This window comes from Helianthus annuus, chromosome 10, assembly GCF_002127325.2.
Source record: "Helianthus annuus cultivar XRQ/B chromosome 10, HanXRQr2.0-SUNRISE, whole genome shotgun sequence".
NCBI classification, from domain to species: Eukaryota; Viridiplantae; Streptophyta; class Magnoliopsida; order Asterales; family Asteraceae; genus Helianthus; species Helianthus annuus.
Genome location: NC_035442.2, coordinates 43,970,959 through 43,996,470, shown reverse-complemented (window position 1 = coordinate 43,996,470; position 25,512 = coordinate 43,970,959). Strand labels below are relative to the sequence as shown.

Genomic DNA, 25,512 nt, shown 5'->3' with positions numbered 1-25,512 from the left:
ACAGCGGGCAGTGTGTGAAAGGTCAGTGTCAGCGATGTAACAAAATGGGGCATGAGGCCAAGGACTGTAGGAGTCCACGTCCCGTGGGGCAGAACCAGCAGCAACAACATCACGGGAATGCCAAGGGTTGTTTCCAGTGTGGAGCTGAGGGGCACTTTAAGAAGAATTGCCCTGAACTGAACCAGAACCGCAACAACAATCAGGGAGCTGGAAACAACGATCAGAACAACAATGCTGGGAATGGCGCTAGAGGAAGGGCTTTTGTGATTGGAGCTGGAGAAGCAAGGAATGACCCCAATGTCGTGGCGGGTAAGTTCCTACTCGATGATCGTTATGTTTCTGTGTTATTTGATTCCGGTGCCGATGCTAGTTATGTGTCTCTACGTATTAGTAAAAAGCTTAAGCGTCCGCTTTCGTTACTAAGTTCTCCTCATATCGTCGAGTTAGCTAATGGAAGAAACATCGAGTCCTCACATGTTATCAAAGGCTGCAAACTAGAGTTGTCTGGTCAGACATTTAGTATCGATCTTTTCCCTGTTACTCTTGGAAGCTTCGACGTCGTTATTGGTATGGATTGGTTATCCAAGCATCGCGCTGAGATCCTCTGTCAAGAGAAAGCAGTTCGTATTCCTCGCCGTTCTGGCAAACCCCTCATTGTACAAGGTGGCAAAGGCGGAGAAATCTCCGGCGTTATCTCTTTCTTGAAGGCCCAGAAGTGTTTACGAAAAGGGCACACCGCTATCTTAGCACTTGTCACCAACACGCGGGAAAAGGAAAAGAGGATTGAAGATTTTCCGGTAGTGCGTGACTACCCCGAGGTATTTCCTGAGGAATTACCTGGACTCCCTCCCCACCGTCAGGTCGAATTCCAAATCGAGCTAGCTCCCGGAGCAGCGCCTATAGCTCGTGCGCCTTATCGACTAGCCCCCGCAGAATTGAAGGAACTCTCTACTCAACTACATGAACTTTTGGATAAAGGGTTTATCCGCCCTAGTTCATCACCCTGGGGAGCACCGGTACTCTTTGTTAAGAAGAAGGATGGCACGTTCCGAATGTGCATTGACTATCGTGAGCTGAACAAGGTTACCATCAAGAATCGTTACCCTCTCCCGCGCATCGACGACCTATTCGATCAGCTGCAAGGATCGAGCTACTATTCTAAGATCGACCTGCGATCAGGCTATCATCAGTTGAGAGTACGTGACGAAGATATTTCCAAGACTGCATTCAGAACTCGTTATGGTCATTATGAATTCCTCGTTATGCCCTTTGGAATGACCAACGCGCCTGCGGTATTCATGGATCTCATGAACCGAGTATGCAAACCCTACCTCGACAAGTTTGTGATCGTGTTTATAGACGACATCCTGATCTACTCGAAAAGTCAGGAAGAGCATGAACAGCACCTACGCCTTATCCTCGAACTCCTTCGCGATGAGCAACTGTATGCCAAGTTCTCGAAATGCGACTTCTGGCTTCGAGAAGTCCATTTCCTTGGGCACGTGGTTAACAAGGATGGAATCCACGTCGACCCTGCAAAGATCGACTCTATAAAGAATTGGCCTACCCCTAAGACTCCGACTGAAGTCCGCCAATTCTTGGGACTGGCGGGATACTATCGAAGATTTATCATGGGATTCTCCAAGATCGCTCAGCCTCTCACGGCTCTTACTCAGAAGGGTATGGTTTATAAATGGGGTGAAGCTCAGGAAACCGCATTTCAGAAACTAAAGGATAATCTCTGTAGTGCTCTTATTCTCTCGTTGCCTGAAGGCACTGACGACTTTGTGGTTTACTGCGATGCGTCTATTCATGGACTCGGTTGCGTGTTGATGCAACGCGAGAAAGTTATTGCTTACGCCTCTCGCCAACTTAAGACGCACGAAAGGAACTACACTACGCACGACTTGGAGCTGGGAGCAGTGATCTTTGCGCTTAAGATATGGAGACATTACCTGTACGGTACCAAGTGCACCATTTACACCGATCACAGGAGTCTCGAGCATATCTTCAAGCAAAAGGAATTAAACATGCGACAACGTCGATGGGTCGAACTTCTGAATGATTATGAATGCGCCATCAAGTACCATCCGGGCAAGGCCAATGTTGTGGCAGACGCCCTCAGCCGAAAAGACACTACGCCCAAGCGCGTGCGAGCATTACAACTTACCATCCAGTCTAATCTCCCTACCCAGATTCGAAATGCTCAGACTGAAGCTCTGAAACCAGAAAACATCAGGGCTGAGTCCCTGCGAGGATCGAGACAACGACTAGAGCAAAAAGAAGACGGCGCCTACTATGTGGCAGGGCGCATTTGGGTCCCACTTTACGGAGATCTACGAGAACTGGTGATGGACGAAGCCCATAAGTCCCGTTATTCAGTACATCCTGGTTCAGATAAGATGTACCACGACTTAAGGACCACTTACTGGTGGCCTGGCATGAAAGCCCACATAGCAGCTTACGTTAGCAAATGTTTGACCTGCGCAAGAGTCAAGACTGAGTATCAGAAACCAGCAGGCCTACTCCAGCAACCCGAAATCCCGAAGTGGAAATGGGAGCAAATTTCCATGGATTTTGTTACAGGGCTACCTAGATCCCAACGCGGGAATGACACCATTTGGGTGATAGTAGATCGATTGACTAAGTCTGCACACTTTCTGGCCATTAAGGAAACAGACAAGTTTTCTACCTTGGCAGAAATCTATTTAAAGGAAGTAGTCTCCAGGCACGGGGTGCCAACTTCTATTATTTCCGACCGAGACGCTCGTTTTACTTCCGAGTTGTGGCAAGCTATGCACAAATCCTTTGGCTCACGTTTGGACATGAGCACCGCTTACCACCCACAAACGGATGGGCAGTCTGAGCGCACCATCCAAACCCTGGAAGACATGCTTAGAGCATGTGTGATCGATTTTGGCAAGAACTGGGAGAAGCACCTACCGCTGGTGGAATTCTCCTACAACAACAGCTACCACACTAGCATTCAGGCGGCACCTTTTGAGGCCTTGTACGGTCGTAAATGCCGATCACCCCTTTGCTGGGCGGAGATAGGTGACAGTCAACTCACAGGCCCAGAACTGGTGGTAGATACAACGGAAAAGATTTCCCAGATAAGGCAACGCATGGCGGCAGCTCGTGACCGTCAGAAAAGCTACGCTGACAAGCGTAGGAAACCGTTAGAATTCCAGGTCGGGGACCGGGTTCTACTTAAAGTCTCACCCTGGAAGGGTGTGGTTCGTTTCGGTAAACGAGGCAAGCTGAATCCACGATATGTTGGACCATTCGAAATTACCGAGAAAATCGGTAAGGTTGCTTATAGATTGAACCTGCCTGCAGAGCTGAGTGCAGTGCACAATGTCTTTCACGTGTCTAATCTGAAGAAGTGTCTGTCAGATGAAACACTCATAATTCCTTTCAAGGAACTCACTATTGATGAACAGCTACACTTTACTGAGGAACCGATTGAGATCACGGATCGAGAGATCAAAACCCTCAAACGTAGCCAGATACCTCTCGTGCGAGTTCGTTGGAACTCACGATGTGGCCCAGAGTTTACCTGGGAGCGGGAAGACCAGATGAAGTCCAAGTATCCCCAGTTGTTCCCAAACGAAACCCCCAGCACTGAAGCTACAACTGAATTTCGGGACGAAATTCCAAACTAACGGGGGGATGATGTGACACCTCGTTGTAACACGCTAGCTTGGCAGTGGCTGCCTTAACTTTCGGGACGAAAGTTCTTGAAACTTGGGGATAATGTGACACTCTAGGTTTTTCCGAACAAACACCTTGTAATATTTTGTGTATATATATGTTATTAAATGAAAACGTGACCTTTATTTGCATAATGTGTGTTGTATGTACGTATTATATATATATATATATATATATATGTGAGCCGAGACCACGACCCGAGACCATGACTCGCAACCACCCGGTTGCGAGTGGGCCACTCGGTTTCGAGTGGGCCTTTGGGCCGTAACCGGTTTGGGCCGAAACCCCTTAGCCTATGTTGAACCTTGTATATAAAACCCCAACCTTTCCTCACTTTCCTTCATTTGTTACACAACACACAAACACACTCCTTCTATTCTCTCTCAACTAGAAAACCCTCAACAACATTCCATCTCTTCCAACTTTCGGTTCAAGCACAAGAATCTCGGACAAAATCATCACTCGGACACTCCATCTTCTCGGTTCCTTTCTCTTTGTTTTCGGCTTCTTCTTCTAACCGGTTAGTGTCCTATTTTGTGTGGAAGATGCTTTGAATGTTTGATAAATGAAATGTTTATAAACTAGAAAATGGTTAGTTAAAATTGTTATGCATGACTTTTAGGATGGTTTGTGAAGTTTGGCTATATATGTAAACCTCTACATATGAAAGCTTGATAACATGTTTAAATGGCTAAAGAATAGTGGCTTATGAATGATTAGGGCCAACCGAGTTAGGTTTAATGTCACAAAGTGTATGTTTTACTTGTTCTTGCATAATAATCTTTGTTAGAAATATGTGATTTTCGGTCCAAAATGTATGATTTTGTTATGGTGAAAACCCTAGAAAACTATGAATATAAGATGAACTTGTTGAATGTGGTTTGAAGATTCAAAAATGGCAAAGTTTGATCTATTTTTACTAATAGTCAGATTAGGCAAAGTGTTAGTAGAAACCTCATTGGCTGTTTCCCGATTTGGGCCTGATTACATGGTACAAATTGGACTGATGCATCTGCATCATCACGTGTACATGAAAGGGACAGCATTACGACTCGCAACCGCACCATTGCGACTCGCAACCATGGCATGACAACTCGAGACCACGCAGTTGCGACTCGCAACCATTGCATGACAACTCGAAACCTCATGATTTCGACTCGAGATTACGACGGTTGCGACTCGCAACCACAGCGTGATAACTCGAGACCACACGGTTGCGACTCGCAACCATAGCGTGACAAGCCGAGACCTCCTGGTTGCAACTCGAGACCAACTGGTTGCGAGTGGGCTGTCCATTTTGGTTATTGGGCCGATATGTGTAAAATGGGCTATCTGTTGACTGGACTATGTGTTACTGTTTGAATTCGTAAATGATAAGGCCGGCCCAATAACCCACTGTTTACTTGTATGCATGTTACGTGCCAGTTATGTGTATAGATTATACGTGAATGCTTGTACGCCAAACCTGACCTATACCGGTAACCATGTTAGGACGTGGTGACCAACGTGTTTGACAAGTAACCCAATCTGCCGAGCAACCCAAGGTGAGTTCACACACTAAAAGCATGCGTCCCGCGGAGGGACACGAACAAACTACCAACTTTGGGAAAAACACTTTTGACCCATTACTCCGGGGGAAACAGAATGGGTAATTACTATCTCCGGGGGAGATACGTTTGGATATTATTTATAAATCACAACTAGCCATGCTAAACGAAACTCTATCACTTTAAGTCCCTGCTTACAGTACCGATTAATCGCCGGGGGCGAACGGGTTATTAGTTGATAGCGCTATTAGGTTTGACAACCTCACACCGTGACCGGGGGGATCGGGCGTGAACTAGTAGACCTTGCAACATGGTCAATGACGATAGACATTGACTCGGGGCACGAATATTTATATTCCGTCAACAGTTTCGGTATCCACAGTTTAGTAAGCTTACAGGTGGGGTAGCTCCCCACAACGTGATTATAAATGCTTTATCTAAACAACTTAAGTTTTTGGTAAACTAAAACAGGACAACTAGTGAACTCACTCAGCATTATTGTTGACCCCTTACTGCATGCTTTGCAGGTAACCAGTGACTCAGGAGCCGCTGCTTGGGAACGTGTAGTGTCTGTCCACCCTTGTGTTGGGTGTTACCTTATTTTGAACTATGAACTTGTTAAACTACTACTTTACTTATGCTTCCGCTACTTATTACTGTTTGAACTTAAAACCTTAAACTCTGAACTTGATATTTGCTAATCTAATGGTTAGTAAGTATTACTTTTGTTATCAATTTAATTATTCAGTATAATTGGTGGCTGGATCCTGGTCAGTCACGCCCTCAAAGCGGGTGTTATCCGCAGGTGGATTTTGGGGGTGTGACAGGGGTGGGCGTGAGGGTTGTTTTTTGGGGTTTTTTTTGGTGAGGTATAGTTTTTTTTTTCGCGAGGGGGGGGTGGGGGTTTAGGTTTATGGGTGGTGGGGGGGGGGTTAGGTTTTTGGGTGGTGGTGGGGTGGGGGTGGGTGTTTAGGTTTTAGGTGGTGATGTAGTGGGCTTAATTTTAGGTTATTGAACATTTATCACTCTATAAATCTTTCTTACACTTCTTACAATTAGGAGCCTTTGTAAAATAACTTAAAAAATAACAAGTGGCCTAAATGGACTCATAATTTTGTCAACACATGTTTAAAAATCAGGGCAACAAGCCGATTTGTTATGTCACACGAGCTAGACATACGGCCGGTCTTAATATATGATTATTTTGGAAAGGCTTTTTTTTATTCTTCTTGTTTTTATAATAAAATTATTATTAATTTATACATTTTTATATTCATTTGTCCATATTTTATTTGGGGTAATGAAGAGATCTAATCTATTTATTTAAGTAAATGCATAATTACGACAATTTAAGTAAATACGTAAGTATGAAAATAATATTATAAGTTCATAAATTCATAAAAGAAAAACATAGTTGTAGACTAAAAACATGGAATATAACTGCTTTATCTACAAACATCTCTTCTTTGTGCTCAGATTGTAAGTATTCGTCATTGTTTGTCCTGCAAAAAAAAAAAAAAAAAAAAGCTTTTGTTATAACTTTAGTTTAGTTTAATTATTTATATAGATAGAATATGTGTGTGTATATATATATATATATATATATATATCAAACCTTTGACTTCTTGGTTTGGGTTGGTTTTTCTATAGATATCCCGTCATCGTGATCAGATCGTCGTAATTATGAGGTGCCAACGGTGATATAGTCGTTACCCTGTTGAATACCGACAGAAAATGGTGGTAATTCGTCAAACTGGTTGTATTCTTCCTCATCGTCAACATCATCAACACCAAGAATACGTCGCTTACTTTGCAATACTATATGGTATCTTGGATTGCACGGGTCTTTGACAAAAAATACTTGTGTGGTTTGAGTTGTGAGAATGAATGGTTCTGATTTATACCCATCTGTTGTAAGGTCGACAAGTGTAAAACCATGTTCGTCAACTTTAATACCTGTGCGATTATTGACCCACTTACATCTAAACAAAGGTATTGTAAACGAAGAATACGATAACTCCCAAATTTCTTGTATGACACCGTAATATGATTCTTTGGCGATTATCATTTTGTCACCCTTTGTACTTGAGGCTATTTGTGTGACTCCGCTATTTTGCGTTGCACTTTTATCATCTTGTTTTTAGTGTAAAATGTATAACCGCTAACATCATACCCTTGGTAAGACATTACTCTAAAATCTGGCCCCATCCCGAATTTCTCCATAGTTTTATCAACATTTAGTTCACCATAAGTTTCATCCACCTTTTTCTTCAACCAATCACAAAACCCCTTGTTATGTTGTTTGGTATACCAATTATCTGACTTGCGCAAGTGTGTCGACCGTAGTATAGTCTTGTGTTCATTGACATACGGAGCAATACATGTCATGTGTTGTAAAACTGTAAAATGAGCAATTTGTATCTCATCAGATGGTGGGGTGATTAATCTCTTACCAACTCCTCCAACGCCTGCAAGTCGACCAGAATGACGTGATTTAGGAACACTAATACTTTTAACGCCTTCCAAATACCCTGTAAATAAATCAAGTATTACAATTTCATTTATGATTAACAAAACTCAATTATTTTATAAATGTTGTGATATCAATACCTGTGCAGAACTCAGTCGCCTCTTCGGACGTATGCCCTTGAACAATGCTACCTTCTGGTCGATTAGTGTTTCTCACATAACCTTTTAACACACCAATGTATCTTTCAAAGTGATACATGTATCGTAGGAATATTGGACCACAAGACTTTATCTCTTTTACGATATGAGATACTAGATGAACCATTATATCAAAAAAGGACGGTGGAAAGTACATCTCTAGTTCACAAAGGGTAATATAAATATCCTTCTCCCAACTATCCAATACTTTTGGATCAATAACCTTTGAATGAATCATGTTAAAAAACAAACAAAGTTTTGTGACTGTATGTCACACTTCCTTAGGTAACAACCTGCGAATTGCAATAGGAATCATATGTGTCATCAAAACATGGCAATCATGAGACTTCATACCGAACAATTTACATTCTTTCATCGACACCAGCCTTTTAATATTTGCTGAATAACTAGATGGAACTTTAATATCATGTAAACATTGACAAAACTTCCTTTTTTCTTCACGTGACATGGTATAACATACCGATGGGAGATAAATACTCTTAGCTCTCTCAACAGGGGAAAGGTGTTTACGTATTCCTATTTCTTCCATGTCTTTACGAACATTAATCCCATCTTTAGTTTTTCTAGGAATGTTTAACAATAGGCCCAACAAACTATCGCACACATTTTTCTCAATATGCATAACATCTAGGCAATGTCGAACTTCCAAACTTTTCCAATAAGGCAAATCCCAAAAAATTGACCTCTTTTTCAAATTGTCTCTGGTCTCGGTACGAGATCTTTTTCCTAGAACGGTATTCATATCTTCAACTCGTGAAAATGCATCAAAGCCTTTCCTAGCCCTTCCAAGCTCCTCATTTCCGTCAAACTCTTATGTGAGTCTTCGATAATAGTGATCTCGTGGAAGAAATCGTCGATGTCCCATATACATAGTTTTTTTGCAATGTTTTAATCTTATAGAGCTTGTTTCGTTTTCACACACAGGACAAGCTAGTTTACCTTTTGTACTATATCCTGACAAATTGGCATATTGTAGGATCGAGATTCGATCTAAACGAGTCGTTCTGAGTCAAATCTAGGTCACTAGAAAGGCGAAAACAATCTAGTAACCTTGAATCGGTGTTAGAATGTGAGTAGAAGCAGAGAAATACACTTTAAACTGGTTTTCCATTGATATAAAACGTTTTTACATGCAGAGAATCCGGCAGCACTTCGTGTCAGATTTCACCAAAATGTTACAAATGAAAAACCTAACATGCCTATTTATAGGCACACCAGTTCGCATGGAATAGACATGATCATTTCGCACGAACTGGTCAACTACCAGTTCGTGCGACCTGGCCTTATATATGCCACTTCGTGTGAACTGGCCTAATTACAAATAAACTTAAACTTTTACACTTTAAACCCTATTACAAGCTACTGACACGACTTAAACTGATGACGTAGGCGATAGAAATTGTGCACCAACAAACTCCCCCCTTGGATATTGCCGCAGTCTTTAGTCATCCTGTCTTCAAAACTTTCTTTCACAAAGACTTGAACTTCTCCTCTCTTTGCTTTGGTTTCTTCAGTAACAACTTTCTCAGCTTTTCATTCTCTTCAACAGCTCTCTTTTCCTCTTCTGCTAGTCTTTGTACAACGATAAATCTAGCAATTCTATCTTTCTCCTCACGCTCCTTTCTCTCTTTTATCAGCTTTCAACGCCTCTTCCTTCTCAATCTTTCTCCACTTTGATTACCACACATTTTCAGAATTGATTCCTTTCTGAAAACATATTGTCGCAACTTTCTGAAACTGCAAGGCTTGATCTTTATCTTCAGCTTTGTAACCAATCTTGTTCACAAATAAACACTCTATATCCTTCGCCGAGCAGTTCACTATCCACATTGGATCATACAAGTGAATGTATCTGACTTCATTCTCCACTTTGTACGTAATCACAACTTCAGTTGACATGCAGCTGTAAACCCAACATAAGAACCCTTCATGAAAGTTTTGCTCCATCTTCGGCAATGGAATGTTCTTTATGACTCTGGGTTTCTTGATCTGCAAGACAGTTTCTTCAATGCCAGATACTGGATCAATCCTCTTGACTTTCTTCGGATAGTGAGGCTTCCAGTGTTTAAAATCTTTGAAAGCTTCAAATTTCATTAAGCCCCATGTAGGCATATCACGCTCCCTGACAGGATAAGACAATGTTCTGACCTTTGGCAATTCTTCGACATCCCACCAAGGCAGAGACGTTATGTCTTGAATGTACTCGAAGTATTGAACACCGAACTCTCTTCGAATAGCATAAGCATTCACTTGAGGCAGATACCCCCAACTGATTATATCTCCTAAAGAAATTTCTCTATCTCTTTTGTACAACTTCAGCGGTCTTTTGAACTTTCTTTCAGTATCTTTTCTGAACCATTTCTTACGTTCTTCGTGCTGTTCATCTTTTGACATTTCACTAAAGCTTTTATTCTTTACACTTTCTTCAACTTTCCTTCTTAGCTCATCTTCATTTGCTTGACTAAAGAATTCTGCAAGCGTCGGAAAGTTAGAAGTATCAACATTCATGTTCTCAGACTGATCTTTATCACTACAGTCTTCAACTTCTACTTTGTCGTAATTATCAGCATCTTCAACGTATTTATACTGATACTCAGGCTGCTGATTTATGTCAAACTTATTCAGCTCTTCTTCAAAATCAAAGTGAAAATCATTTTCTTCAACATGCGTTATCTTTATGATCTCTGCTAGAGTATAAGAGTGCAAGATCTCTCCTTCCTCTACATCATGGTCGAGACGTAGAATCAAACGTTCACTCTTATCAACACTATCATCAACTTTCTCATCATCATCATGCTCCCCCTCATCTCCAACATTCGCAGGTTCTTCATTCGCAGGTTCTTCATTAGCATCATCATGAAGATAATCATCAATCTTCTCTTCATTTGACGCTTCAGTAACTTTTATGCCCGAAGTACCCTGATCATCATCATCATTACCAGCGTCATCATCACCATAATGAACAGAATAAACATCATCTGCATCATCCTTTAGAACATCATCATCATCTTCTTCATCTTCTACTTCATCATCTACATCATCTACATCATCTTCGATAAAGTCACCAGAAACTGAAGTAATTGGACAAGGATTTAGAATAGGTGATTCTGGAACATTTGATGGAACAATTGCTCTTTCAGACACTTGAGCAACACCTTCAACTTGAACATTTTTACCCTTATCTTTCATTTGAGCTTCTATTTCAGCTTCTCATCGAGCTCTCACTTCAGCAAGTTCAATTTCTTCAAATTGTTGTTCAATTGGCTTTCCGGTCGAATTCTCCAACACTTTCCTTATCATATACACCTCATGTTCTTTCATTGCATTATTGGCTTCCAATTATTTGTTCTTCAACTTGAAATATTCATTCTGTTCATCTCTACGAGCCTTTTCTTCTTCCAACCCTGCAATTCGAACTTTCATAATATCAATCTCAGCTTGATCAGCTTCAATTTTCTTCAACAAAGACGAATTTTCAGATTCAACTATCTTTACACAAGCTTCCAACTTCTCTTTCTCAACTAATACTTCATCAACATTCTTTTGTAACTTTTTTACCCGATTATCATTCACAAAACTAAAATCATCAATCTTTTCAAGAGATATATCTTCTGGAATAGGTGGAAAATTTGTAAATCCAAATGATTTAGGAGTAGTTTGAACTTGTGGTTGTGTGATTGGTGGTTGTTGTGGTTGTGTTTGTTGTATAAGTGGTGAAGTTATTTGAAGTTGTTCATGAATGGGTGTTAAAGTATGATGTGATGGTGATAATTGAAAAGGATCAGGTGATGGTTGTTTCGGTGGTGATGGCTGTTTTGGTGGTGAAGGTTGTGGTGGTGGTGATTGATGTGGTGGTGATGGTTGTTGTTGGTGCACTGAGTGTCTGCTGACTATGTCTTATCGAGTCTTATGTCTAGATAGGTTAAACGAGTGCACAATAGTGATTAGATTAGGGTTTGTATAGGTTTTAGGGCATAGAAAAGAAATGTCTAGGAAGTACTGAAATTGTAAAAAGTAAAAAGAAACTTCTTAGGAAAGAGTTTGATATGTTTGGTTGTCTTAAGAATGAGTCAGTTTGCAAAATGATAGAAAGGTTCGGTCATCTGAAGCTGGAATTGGCAAGACATGGTATCAAATATTCTGATGAAGAACTTGTTGACAAACTGTTCGATTCATTACCAGACGAGATGGATTGGAGATATTATGCACTGATGTTGAAAACACTATTGCTCCTGAAAATTTGAAACCAGATTTGGTGATTGAGAGACTTGAAAGTCACGAACTGGAACTGAAGAAGACGTACAAAGTCAATCACTCATCTTATCAACAGAATTTGGATCTGTATTATCTGAAAAGCATGTGTGCGTATGTGAGCTAAGGTGCTGCCGGATTTTTGTCAGATTCATTGTAAAGGCTAGCAATCAGTAATAGAAAGAAAAATTGAAAGGAACAAGCTGTTTTGACTTGGTTTACTTTGATTCCGCCTCTGTAAACTAAGATGAACTACCTTAACTGACGTTTAAGGTCACCGGAACAGTCCAACAAGTGGTATCAGAGCCAAAAGCAAAAAAAAAAAAAGCAAAAATACAAAAGCATGATGCCAAAAGCAACTTCTCCTAAAACTGCGTTTTCTGCTGAGAATGTGTCGACAGCAAGCAAAGAAAGTCAAAGGTCAAAGCAGTGGAAGTCACAGTGGTTATCACGGTGGATCTTCATCATCTGCAAATCATTCTGATGCAAAGTTTCAATGCAATATTGCAATAGATTTGAAGAATGCACAGAATTTTGACAAGGAGTCGGCTAAGCAGCAGATGGTTTTCTTGGCGTCGGTGTTGGAATCGTATGAAGGGTTAGTAGCTGGGAAGATAGGCAATACAAACTTAACGAAAGAGGACTATGATCAAATAGATCCTGAAGAAATGGAGCTAATCGATATTCGTTGGGCTATGGCCAGTACTGTTCGTCGTGCACATCGTTTCATGGGAATAACAGGCAGAAAATCAATTGGTGGTCCGTCTACAAAATTGGGTTTTGATAAATCCAAAGTGACGTGTTTCAAGTGTAAGCAGAAGGGTCACTTTAAACGAGAATGCAGAAACGCGTATGCTGATGAGTCGGAAAATCCTTTCAGAGACGATTACTACAAGAAGGCAATATACCATCAGAATAAATCTGAGCCGCCTAGATTGAAGCAGGCTGAAGATAAAAGGGACAAATCTAGAGCTCTTGCTGTGATCTATGATGATGAGGGCTATGATTGGAGTAAAGAAGTGCTACCGGAGGAAGACGCGGTTGGTTACGCGTTCATGGCGAAAAATGAACCTATTCCGTGGAAAGACGATCGTACTGAAGAGCAGAAGTATAGATACAGAAAAATGATTTCTGAAAACAAAATAATTAGACTTTCTAGTATCTATCTGGAAGCGAAGAGAGCGAAAAGATGGGATCCGGACAGGGAGTGTTATCTTGATCCGTACGGAAACATTGCCATCGACTACAAAACTCTTGATCTGGAAGCCTTAATCAAGGAAATGAAAGATGAGGATGAGTATTGGCAGAACAAATGGTGGGGAACTCCAACCGAGAAAATGAAAGAGGAAGAGAAGAAAGAAAAAGAAGAGAAAGAGAAGAAAGAGAAAGAAGAGATCGAGAAAACAAAGAAGATTGATATTGGAGTTATCGATACTACGCAAGAGTTGACTGCAGAGAACCTGGGAAAAATGGCTGACAAAGTGCTGGCTGCTAAAGCACTTGAGGTAGACTCTAACTCCGTGTCTGAGTCAAAAGGCCAGGTCAGTCCAAACTCGTCAACGAATGCGTCAGGTAAAAAGATCGAAGGAAACGTTGATTGCAAAAATTGCAACAAAAGTGCAACTTTTGTAACACTGTCACGTATCTCAACGGTGAGAAAGTTAAAAATCTGACAGCAAAGGTCAGAAGCGTTGAGGATCAAATTCTTGGTCGTGACAAAACAGTGAAAGCTTCAACTGAACGGATTAAAGAATTAACTGCTCAAATGGAAACTGATAAAATTGAACATGAAAAAGTTAAACGAGAAAATGAAAAGTTAATTCTTGAAAACCGTCAGATTTCTGAAAAATTTGAAAAACTCAAAAGCACTGTGAAAGATAGTGATGATCGAAATGGTAAAACTTTTAAAGAAAACGAGCATTTAAAAGCAGTGCTGAGAGTAAAAGAAGAATCAATTAACAAACAACTGGATGAAATCGCTAATTTGAAACTTAAAGTTCAAGAAGCTGAAATTGAAAATGAGCGAATCCAGTTGAAGCTTAACAGCTATAGCTCCGCAAGCTTTGTGTTGCAGCACATTGTTCCCAAACCCATCGGGAAAAACAAAGCTGGCAAAGACGTGTATTCTGATGGAATCGGGGTGGGTTTTCACAAAGTTCCACCGCAGATTTTGCATAATTACACGAAAAAGGAATCTGGGTTGGTTGAAATTGAGGAAGAAAGTGAAGTTAAACTTCCGGAGAACATTGATGTCACGTTCACATCTTCCGATGACGATAGTGTCCAAAATGATGTGGTAAAAGGTGTTGTTGAAAACGTGTTAAAACCGGATGGTGACACTACTGAGGAAGATGGGTGTTTCTTGGACAAGTACATTCTAAAACAAAAGTCCAAGAACAACTAAGTGAAGAATCAAATCTTGTCATGTACAAGATGTTGGGTTCGGATAAGTTGTTTTCGGATTCAGAGTTTCCGATCGAGAATGTAAACATGAACAAATTGACAAATGTTTTCAAACTGGTTGAAGTCGAATTGTCGGCAGTGAACAATCTGAGTCAAAAGAAAAGTAAAATGAGGTTTGAGAAAGATAAGGTTTACAACAAGAAAGCTGTTAATCCACCTTGTTTTTACAATAACAACAGAAACAACTGGTCAGGTGGTTATCAGGGGGGTAAATCATATCAGAAAAGAAATGTTTCAAACAAGAGGTTTGTCGAGAAGAAACAGTTTGTGAACAGTTCAAGTTCACTTGCTGATGAAGAAAAAGAATTTTTTTCAAAATCAAATAAAGAGTTTTTTGAGAAAAGAGCTTCTCAGTCTCAGTCTGAAGGTACTAGTCGAGTGGCTGTTACTCGAACATGTTTCCGATGTAATCACGTTGGTCACATTGCACGAAAGTGTACCAACGTGAAGCCTAAGACTGAAACTGTGAAGACTCAACAGAAGAAAGTTGATGTGAAGGGTAAAACACCAATCGTTGTTGAGAAAAAGAGTGTGAAAAATGAGCCTGTAAAGAAGTTGGTAACTAAAAACGGAAAATTTTACAAAAGGGTTGCATTATCTCAACAAGTTTGGAAGCCAAAAAGTGAAAAGAAAATTTCAACTTCTGAGGTGAAAAAGGCTGAAGAATCAATTACGGTTGATTATGATGCAAATTTCCCACCTCTCAAGGCTGAAAATTTCAAAATTCAAATTGCGAGAGTCAAGGTTACACCTAAGGCTGATGAGGCCTGGGTGGATTCCATGTTTGACTAAGCAGTTTGAATTGCCGGAGCTTCCTGGATCGCGAAGCATGAATCAGCATCTTTCTTGAAGTTGTTTAAGTCAATGTTTATTATGTGCAGGATCTTCCAAAACTTGTATCCAGATGGATCATGGATAGTGGAGCATCAAGACATATGACAGGGAAGACCGCGTTGCTGTATGATGTGAGAAACATTAATGGTGGTTACGTAGGTTTTGCTGGTAATCAAGGAGGAAAGATTATAGGTGAAGGAACGTTATCCAACGGAATCGTAACGTTTGAGAGAGTTAACTACATCGCTGAGCTGGAGAATAATCTGCTGAGTATCTCCTAGATCTATGACAGGATGTATACTACTCATTTCACTGACAAAGAATGTTTGATCTTGAAACCGGGATTTATGATACCTGAGGAATGGATCATCATGAGGGCACCAAGAGTCAATGATCTGTACGTGTTGGACATGAGCGTAGCTACTACAACCACGGGTCAGGCTCATTGTTTTGTGTCCAGAGCAACTGAGAAAGAATCAAGATTGTGGCACCGGAAAATGGGGCATATTCACCTAAGGAAGATGAATCACTTGGTACAAAATGATTTGGTGACAGGAGTTCATGTCAAAGGTTTTCATCTAGAAGGGGAGTGCATAAGCTGTGTCAAAGGCAAACAGAAGAAAAAGTCACACCCTACAAAGCAAGTCAATTCAGTTTCAAGACCATTGGAAAGACTTCACATGGATTTGTTTGGTCCAGTGAACGTTAAGAGTATTACAGGAGATTATTACTGTTTGGTCGTAACTGATGATTATTCCAGATTTTCGTGGGTTTCATTCTTAAAAACGAAAGACGAAACGTTTGACAGTTTAATGGCGTTGTTTAAAAGAATTGAGAATCTGTACCAGAGGCCTATCAGTAGAATTAGAAGTGATAATGGTACTGAATCCAAAAACAGTAAGATGGAAGAATTTTGTGATGCAAGAGGTATACTACATGAGTTTAGTGCTCCGTACACTCCACAACAGAATGGGGTTGCAGAACGCAAAAATCGAACGCTAATCGAGACGGCTAGAACTATGCTTGCAGATTCCAAGTTACCGATTAATTTTTGGGCTGAAGCTGTTTCCGCCGCATGCTATATGCTCAACAGGGTTCTTACTGTCAAGAAGTTCAACAAGACGTGTTTTGAGCTAATCAATAACCGCAAACCGAATTTGAAGTATCTAGAACCGTTCGGGTCACCCTGTACAGTCATAGAGTCTCATGGAAAGTTTGGTCCGAAGTGCATTGAGGGAATATTTGTTGGCTATGCCAATCCAATGCGACGTGTCTTCGTTCCAAGTGAGAAGCGGATTATTGAAGCTGCGAATGTTGAATGTCAAGGTTATACCATGCCGCCACAAAGTCCTTGAGATTCATGGAAATATCATTATGATAAACTTTGGGATTCGTTTGACATGAGAAAAGAATCAGAGGAAGATGAAGATTTCTTTGATGAGCTGGATATTTTGCGAGAGTATGAGTCGCAGCTCAGGTTCCCAGCGGAGTATTCTAGAAGACCTCGGGAAACTTCAAATGATGATGAAGCAGGTCCTAGCAATGCTGGTGAACATAATGATGAAGTTGCTCCTGGTAATCAGTCGGAGGTGAATGATAGTCAAGAAGCTGAAAACATGCTAGTTTTTTATCATGGTGATTCAGACTCTGAGGGGGAGCAGATCCAGTTTTCAAGTCAAACAAACCAAGTTGGTGAACAAGATGCAGAACAGAATGTTACTAATCTGGAGGGAAATGTTGATTTTCCAGGCGAAGTGATGCCGCGAACTCTTTCTTATCATCCAGAGGAGTTGATCATAGGAGAACTGCATTCAGGCGTTCGCACAAGACGTCAAATAGACCAGGGCTTAACATGTTTTTATTCTACAGTAGCACCTTTACAAACTGAATTTTCATTAAGTTGTTTTATCTCGCGGGTCGAACCGAGAACTTACAAAGAGGCGCTTACTGAAGACTCTTGGGTCATAGCAATGCAAGAAGAGTTAAGTCAGTTTGAAAAGTTAGGAGTGTGGAAGTTAGTGGATTTGCCGGATGGTCAAAGGAAAATCAATACGAAATGGGTATTCAAGTGTAAGAGAGACGACAAAGGAGTGGTTGTAAGGAACAAAGCTCGACTCGTTGTTCAGGTCTTTAGTCAACATGAGGGGATTAATTTTACAGAAGTCTATGCTCCTGTAGCACGACTAGAGGCAATCAGAATTTTCCTAGCATTTGCGTCTTGGAAGAACTTTAAAGTTTATCAGTTGGATGTTAAATCGGCGTTTCTTTATGGGAAGGTCAAAGAGGAGGTTTATGTCGGTCAGCCACCGGGCTTTACTGACCCAATCCACAAGAACAAAGTTTATCTGCTAGACAAAGCGTTGTATGGTCTACATCAGGCACTGAGAGCCTGGTACGAGACTTTGTCTCACCACCTACTCGCTAACAAGTTCATACGTGGAAAAGTGGATGCCACTCTCTTCACTAAAGAGGTCGACGGACATCTTCTGATCGTTCAGATTTATGTAGACGATATAATTTTTGGGTCAACGAATGAGAAATTGTGCAAAGATTTCGAACAGGTGATGAAGCAAAAATTTGAAATGTCATCAATGGAGGAGATGAAGTTCTTTCTGGGTTTACAAGTTGAACAACTACCTGAGGGAATTTTCATTCACCAGACGAAGTACGTGCATGATATTCTAGAGAAATTTGGAAGCTGCTACCCCACTTGCGACTAATCATGGGATTCACCCAGATCTCACCGGAGATAGGGCTGATGAAACGTTCTACCGTTCCATGATAGGTTCTTTGATGTATCTAACTGCTTCACGTCCTGACATCATGTACCCAACGTGCCTCGCAGCAAGATATCAATCTAACCCGAGAGCTTCGCACATGATCATTGTCAAGAGGATATTACGTTACTTGAAAGGAACACCCACATTGGGGTTGTGGTATCCTAGAAAAGGCGATTTTACGTTCGAAGGGTATTCCGATTCGGATTTCGGATGCTGCAAAGTCAATACCAAATCAACAACTGCAGGATGCCAGTTCTTTGGACCTAGATTGGTTACCTGGCAGTGTAAGAAACAAACGTCTGTGGCGCTATCTACATGTGAAGCGGAGTACGTTTCTGCTAGCAGTTGCTGCTCTCAGATCCTGTGGATACAGCAACAGATGCGCGACTACGGTTTGCAGTTTCTTAGCACACATTTGTTTGTTGATAATGAGGCCGCAATAAATATAACTAAGAATCCAGTACATCATGCTAAAACTAAACATATAGAAACTCGTCATCACTTTATTCGCGATTGCTTCGAGAAAAAGTTGATACGAATTGAGAAAATCCACACTGACGAACAAAAAGCTGATTTGCATACCAAAGCTTTTGATAAAAATCGGTTTCAATATTTGTTAAAACTTAATGGTATGAAATTGCTTTCGGTGTCGGATGGAATTGTGAGCGTTGATGAGAGTACTGTTGCGGATGAAGACGAGAAACAATCTGCAATGGTTTGTCGATTTTTTACGTGTTTTGGTATTTAGGGGGAGTAGATAGTTGTAAATAGATATATTTTCAGAAAATACAAAAATAGTAAAAAAAGCAAAAATACAAAAACATGATAAAATCCGAAAAAGAGCTTGTGTATATAGGGAAAATGATAGTACATCGGCTAGACAATTACAGTATGCTAAAGATTTGTAAAGACTAAATGAGTTAAACAGTCTCACTAATGATGTGTCGATAGGTTTTCACACATTTAGTAGATTTATTCGGGATATAAACCTAAAATTTCAAAGTTGTGAAATTCGTGGGGAACACTACTTGGATATATAGGTAACCCCTGAAATCTCGTTTGAAAGGTCTCGTATTCTGATATACTAGGTTTTTATACTCAATGATGTCTGGGGTATTATTCTAGGACTTCTGCTGAACGGAAGTTCTGACCTAGTCCTTGGATAATACTTTCACCAAATGCTTGAAACATAGCATAAACCCTCAGCATGCAGATGAAACAATAAAATTGATAGTCGCTGCTGTTGTAGCTAAAAGATCCTCTAAAGGGGACATACTGAAAAGTCGAAGCTGATATCTCTCTGCGCATACGGAAGTATCAACCTGAGATCTCTCGGTCCTCGCATACCTAATTTATGTACAGATATCATTGTAGTATACTCACCTGTAAGACTGAATATTGGGATTCTGGATACAGGAGTATATTCAAGAGGTGGGACACATGAATTGAGCTAAGTTCATAAAACATCTAAATCGTATCCTGTATAGATTGAAATCTGTGTGAGAATTTAAGATGGATCAGTAAATCGACAATCTAGGTGAATTGATTAAGTCTGAGCATGTAATTAAGCTTAACGGTACTAGTAATTTGTCTGAAAAGCTTATATGATTCCCTGACACGCTCGCCAAAAATAAGTTTGTATATAGTTCAATTTCTTTATTTTCTGCAATTTAAGTTTTCTGTATTGCATTTCTTAGTTTAGAACACTTTATAAAATCCAAAAAGATTTTATTTCTGCTTTATTTTTGACAAACCAAAGTAGAGAGTTGATTGTTGGATTCTCAGAGATTTGAAGCAGATGCAGGAAAGTTCTGAGCTGAAGAATGAGGAGAGCTTACTTTGTTGGAGTTTGAAATGTTTTTCAAAGTTAAAACAAGTTCATTGACGCTTGTTACATTGTTTTTAGAAAATGTGAAAATGCTTTTTCAAAATCAGTTTGCTTCGTCAAATGATCAACCAAGGTCATTAAGTTGAACTTGGTAAATTAATTGAGTAATAAGGGTCATTAACTTGGACCTGAGTACTTGAGTGGATTTCTTAAGCTGATTGAGTTTGTGATTTATTATTAAAAAGATAAAATCGTAATGATTTTGGTTGAGTAACAGGTTTTTGGACTTCATTATTCCCAACGGAAGCTAAGTGTTAAAGCTTGAACCAGATTTCTCAGATTCTAGCATATCGAGAGGGGGAGTCTGTGAAAGGGGGAGTCTGGATCAACAGTTGAAGGGAAGATGGAAGTTAGAGTCAGGTAATGATTCTGAAGCCTGTGAAGACATAATGTTTTTAAATGTCAAAGACAGAGACAAAGAATGAAGACTCGGAGCCAAAGACTTCGTCAACATCCAAGGGGGAGTCTGTTGGTGCACCAAGTGTCTGCTGACTATGTCTTATCGAGTCTTATGTCTAGATAGGTTAAAAGAGTGCACAATAGTGATTAGATTAGGGTTTGTATAGGTTTTAGGAGAGCAGTTTGTTTGAAAGACACTCTGGCCGTTTGAAATAGTGTTGTCCGTTTGAAATGTCTGGTCGTTTGAGGCATGTTCGTTTGAACATGATGTGTCTCTTTCAAACGGAAGCTCTGGGTCTATGATAGCTGATCATTTCAAACGGTTAAAGAAGCATGTGTGTGTATGTGAGCTAAGGTGCTGCCGGATTTTTGTCAGATTCATTGTAAAGGCTCGCAATCAGTAATAGAAAGAAAAATTGAAAGGAACAAGCTGTTTTGACTTTGTTTACTTTGATTCCGCCTCTGTAAACTAAGATGAACTACCTTAACTGACGTTTAAGGTCACCGGAACGGTCCAACAGTTGTTTTGTTGGTGATGGTTGTTTATTTTGTGGTTCTGATGTAGGTTTTGATTTGAACTTGATTTTCAACTTTCGGACAGCTGGAGATTGAACACGTTTCCTTGAAGTAGATTTATTTCTTCCTGCAGAAGGTGGTGTTTGTACTTCCTGACATTTTCTGGGGATGGAACATACGCTTCATCATCATCGTCATCCGCACTCCTTTTTCTTTTCCTTTTTATCAATCTATCCCTTGGATCATAATTTTCTTTAATCCAACGATCAGACTCAACATCAATATCATCTTCAGAACTAGATGAACTTTTCTCTTCATCGTCACCCACTTTCTCACCAGCTGCTTTCTCAGCATCCACATTTTCGTTAATACTTTTCAACAAATGTTCAGCTTCAGGAGATACTGGATCTTGATCTATGTCAACATTTACTTCTGTTTCATCTTCTTCAGGTTCATCGACCAACATTGTTTCAATAGTTTTCTTCTTTCGTTTCCTCTGCGGTTGTGAAGACGAACCTTCTTCAGCTTGAACTTTAGGAGTTCTCTTTCTCTCTCTTTTCTTCTTTTCTTCTTTTGTAAACCACTCATTACATGTTTCCTTGAATTCTGCTAACTTTGTTAATTCATCATCTGCATTTTTCTCATTCATCTCTTCGTCATTTCTCCACTTCAAATGATTCATAGGATCTGGATCTTCGTAGTTAGCACTCTTGATGAATCCAAATAACTCTGCCTTTGTCTTGGGTTTTGGCCAATTTTTGTGATACTTGGATAATCTGATCAACGTCTCGTTATCCATGTGATTCAACACCAAAAGATCATTATCTTCATCTTTCACCAGATCCGGATAGGCATGATCAAGCATCATTTGCACAAACCTCGGATACATCCAACTTCGACTTTTAGAAGTAATATTCTCTTTCATGTAGTGGAAAACGATTCTTGAAAAGTTATACTTTTTGTTCAACACTAACGCAATCACCATACATATCTGGTAATCTTTCATCACGTCGTATCCACCCTTTCTATGACTAAGTGCATGAACCACTGAGTGAATGAAGAACTTATACGGCTTCGAAAAACAAGCCTTCAAATAGTTTGCGTTGTTCAACGAACCACTGTATCCCATTCTTAACACACAACCTTTAACCATTCTCTCTGGAAATCCTGTAGGTGACTTTTCATCATCCGGAAAATCTAACACTTCTCTGATAAGCTATTCTGTGATGATTATTTCTTTATCTTCACCACTAAGACTAACAATTGAAGTGATCACATCATTCGCTTCATCATACTAAGCATTCTTCCAGAAATAAGCAATATAGGATCTAAAAACACTGTGTTGATTTGTCAACGCCTTCTGAATCGGTAAACGCGTCATAAACTCTAGAATATCCTTGAAAACGTCCATCTTTGGAAGCTTTTCAACATAGACACAATAAATGTTGTGTGACGGATCAAATTCAACAATCGAAGCCTGAAACATATGCAAAAATAACAAGTTAACCCTTTTGAACAATTTTCAAAACATAACCACATTCACACGATCTGTCCTTCAAACGAAATGGCCAACTCATACGATGTGATATTTCAAACGAATTGACCTAATTCAAACGAACTGATCATTTCAAACGATGTGAATCTCATACGGTGTGACCAAACGCAAACGAATTGGGGTTCAAACGATTTGGTCAGATTCAAATGACCTGGTGTTTTGGTGAATTTCAAACGATTTGGTCAGATTCAAACGGTGTGACCTTCAAACGAAATGGCCAACTCGTATGAAATGGTGGTCATCACTTCACTTGAAACTCCAATAATGAACAGTGAAACTACAGTTGTGAAATCTTGATTTTATCATGAAATTGAAGCCATAAATCTGTACTACATTGAATTTCAAGTTCAGTGATATGTTTTTCATTCATTTTGGTCCACAAAATAACCCTAGATCTAAGTTCAAAGATCTTGTTTTTCCGAGTTCAAGCGATTCAATTCAAATCAACAATAATCAATACCTCAAACATGTAATTTGAAACCCTAAATATGATCTATATCAAATTCCGAACACACTGATATGTTTTTTATCCGATTTAAATCATTATACAACCCTAGATCTAAGATTAAAAGTTCTATTCTTTTGTTTTCATACGAATTCGATAGATCTGGTTCAAATTTAACTCAATCAGCACCTTTCCCATTTTATAAGTTGAGCAAACCAACTTATAAACAGATTCCGATCAACAGTTTAGCAAGATTTCTGCTTGAAATCGATGAAATCTTCAAATCGCCTCAGATCGCTTGAAGTCACTCGAGGGTTTCAGTTTGGTGCGAAATGGTGAAAATGATGGTTTCAAGCGACCTGGCCCCTTTATATAGACGAGTCCATTTCGTACGAAATGAACATAGAGACAGTGTGACCAATTCGTAAGAGTTGGCTTAGTTAAAACATTTAGCAATTTTTGAATTTTTCAACTTTTTATTTTTTTAATTTTTTAATTTTTAACTATTTACCCTCACACCCAGTTAACCAAGTCCAAGTTAATGACCCTGGTCAACTATTTAGCCTGCCAAGTGTAACACCTCAAAATGTGTACATGTTAGTATCTTAGTTTTTGTTAATAATGTAACGTGTACAAATGATATTATATTGTGAATCGTGGCCAACAACTAACGTGTTGATAAATCATAACGTTTAACATGGAACTCGTTGGTTGATGCTAACTAACCTAGTTAAAATACCTATGCATATGTCTTCTAGAAAAAAAAAGCAATAAGAGGTATTGATCAAACTAAATACTAGATTAAACATGAGGGGCTGAATATGGCATATGAGAAAGTTAGAATATAAGAAAGGTAAAAATGCAGAATTTAGGTATGTGTGGGTGTGTATGTGCGTGGAGCAGAGAGAGAGAAGGAATGAAGAACAAGTTTGTCAAAACCTAAAATCTGCAATTCTAACAAATTTAAGGGTGAAATCCATACCAATCTTATACATGAGCCTTAATAAGTGATCATCTATGCTTGCTTAACATAAGGTAAGTCGAATTTCATGATTTGATGATTATTGTGGAAAGTGGGTTGCAATCAATCCATGAGTTTATGTGAAATTAGCATGGTTATGAGTTAGAATCACCTTATAGAACAAGAATTATGGTTAAATTTGATCAGATTGGTGATTTGTGGTAAAACCCACTTGTGATTGTAGAATGGTGAAAATGTTAAATTGTGATTTTGTTGATGCATAAGATGTTACATGGTAGTTTTGATAGTTAGACATGATGTAGATGTTATGACAATGTGATTTGTTTGAATGGAATGGTTCATGAGATGAAATTAGGAAGAACACGCTTAAATCACTTGGACATTATGCTTAAATAGTAGTACGCACACCAAGTGTTTGATGAAATTCATAAGTGTTATTATTAGATGAGATTGGATGTAAATAACGAATGAATATGCATAGAATGTAGACATGATGTATTTAGTAATAAAATATCATGAGAAGTATGTTTTTGATGAAATTCCACATATGAAAGTGGTTCATTTGTGATTAAGTAGAAGTATGTTCTAAGAATGTGTTATATGCTTGATTGATGGTAACGCTTTAATTGTTTGTGGGATTCGGGTGATAAAACAGAATCTGTCCAGAAAGTTACAGCCGAATTTAATCGGCTGTAATTGGGTCAAATCTTGTCAAAAACTGATGTTTATTCAGTTTGTGATGAACTTCCAGAAAAAACCTTTCAAACCCAACTAGAATTGCATTTTTTTCGACGAAAATTGAAATTTTTATGAATTTTTCCGTATCGAAGGTTCAGGCTGCGTTTTTTTGGCAGAATTTGCCGCCCATTATGAATGTCATAACTCAATTTAGGAATTGAGTTATGATCTCAAATTCTTATTGTAGGTAGCTTCAGGAAGTCGTGAAAATCTCCAACTGGAATTATGTCAATCGGATAATCGAGGATTTTTAAATGAATTTTTCCGCGGGCTGCAGTCAGAAAGTGACGAATCTGATTGCTGCTTAGTAAATGATTTTTTTTATAAATTTTTGGTAGAGAGATAGACTCTAAGCATTTAACACAAGGATAACCCCTCCGAGGGGCACGCCACATAAAAAGGTTGTAATTTTTGCAAGCTCGTAAGTACAGTACACGGACGTCCCAAAACAGCCTATTTTCAGTGAATTAAGCTATGCATGTTAATGAATGATTGACTAATGAAAGTAATGCAACTAAGAATTTTGAATGATGCATTGTTGAATTTATGCCTTGTGCTTGTTACAAATGATAAGTGAAAGTCAAATGTGAAATATGCAATCTATATGATCATTAACATGTACAATTATGTATGCTAACAAGAATGTGATTGCGATGACATGAAAGTTAGGGATCATGTCGAGATGGACTCAAGCGCGAAAGGCTAACGGGTC

At 39.4% G+C, this 25,512-nt stretch overlaps 1 protein-coding gene across 1 annotated transcript; it reads right to left on the bottom strand.

Moving 5' to 3' along the window:
* Nucleotides 1–11,288: 11,288 nt before the first annotated feature.
* Nucleotides 11,289–22,209, bottom strand: LOC110881636 (DNA ligase 1-like). The gene is made up of 2 exons (XM_022129840.1): nt 21,156–22,209; nt 11,289–11,560 (listed from the first exon to the last, which is right to left on the bottom strand). Exons 1-2 carry the CDS (start codon nt 22,207–22,209, stop codon nt 11,289–11,291), a joined length of 1,326 nt encoding a protein of 441 aa, XP_021985532.1.
* Nucleotides 22,210–25,512: the final 3,303 nt, after the last annotated feature.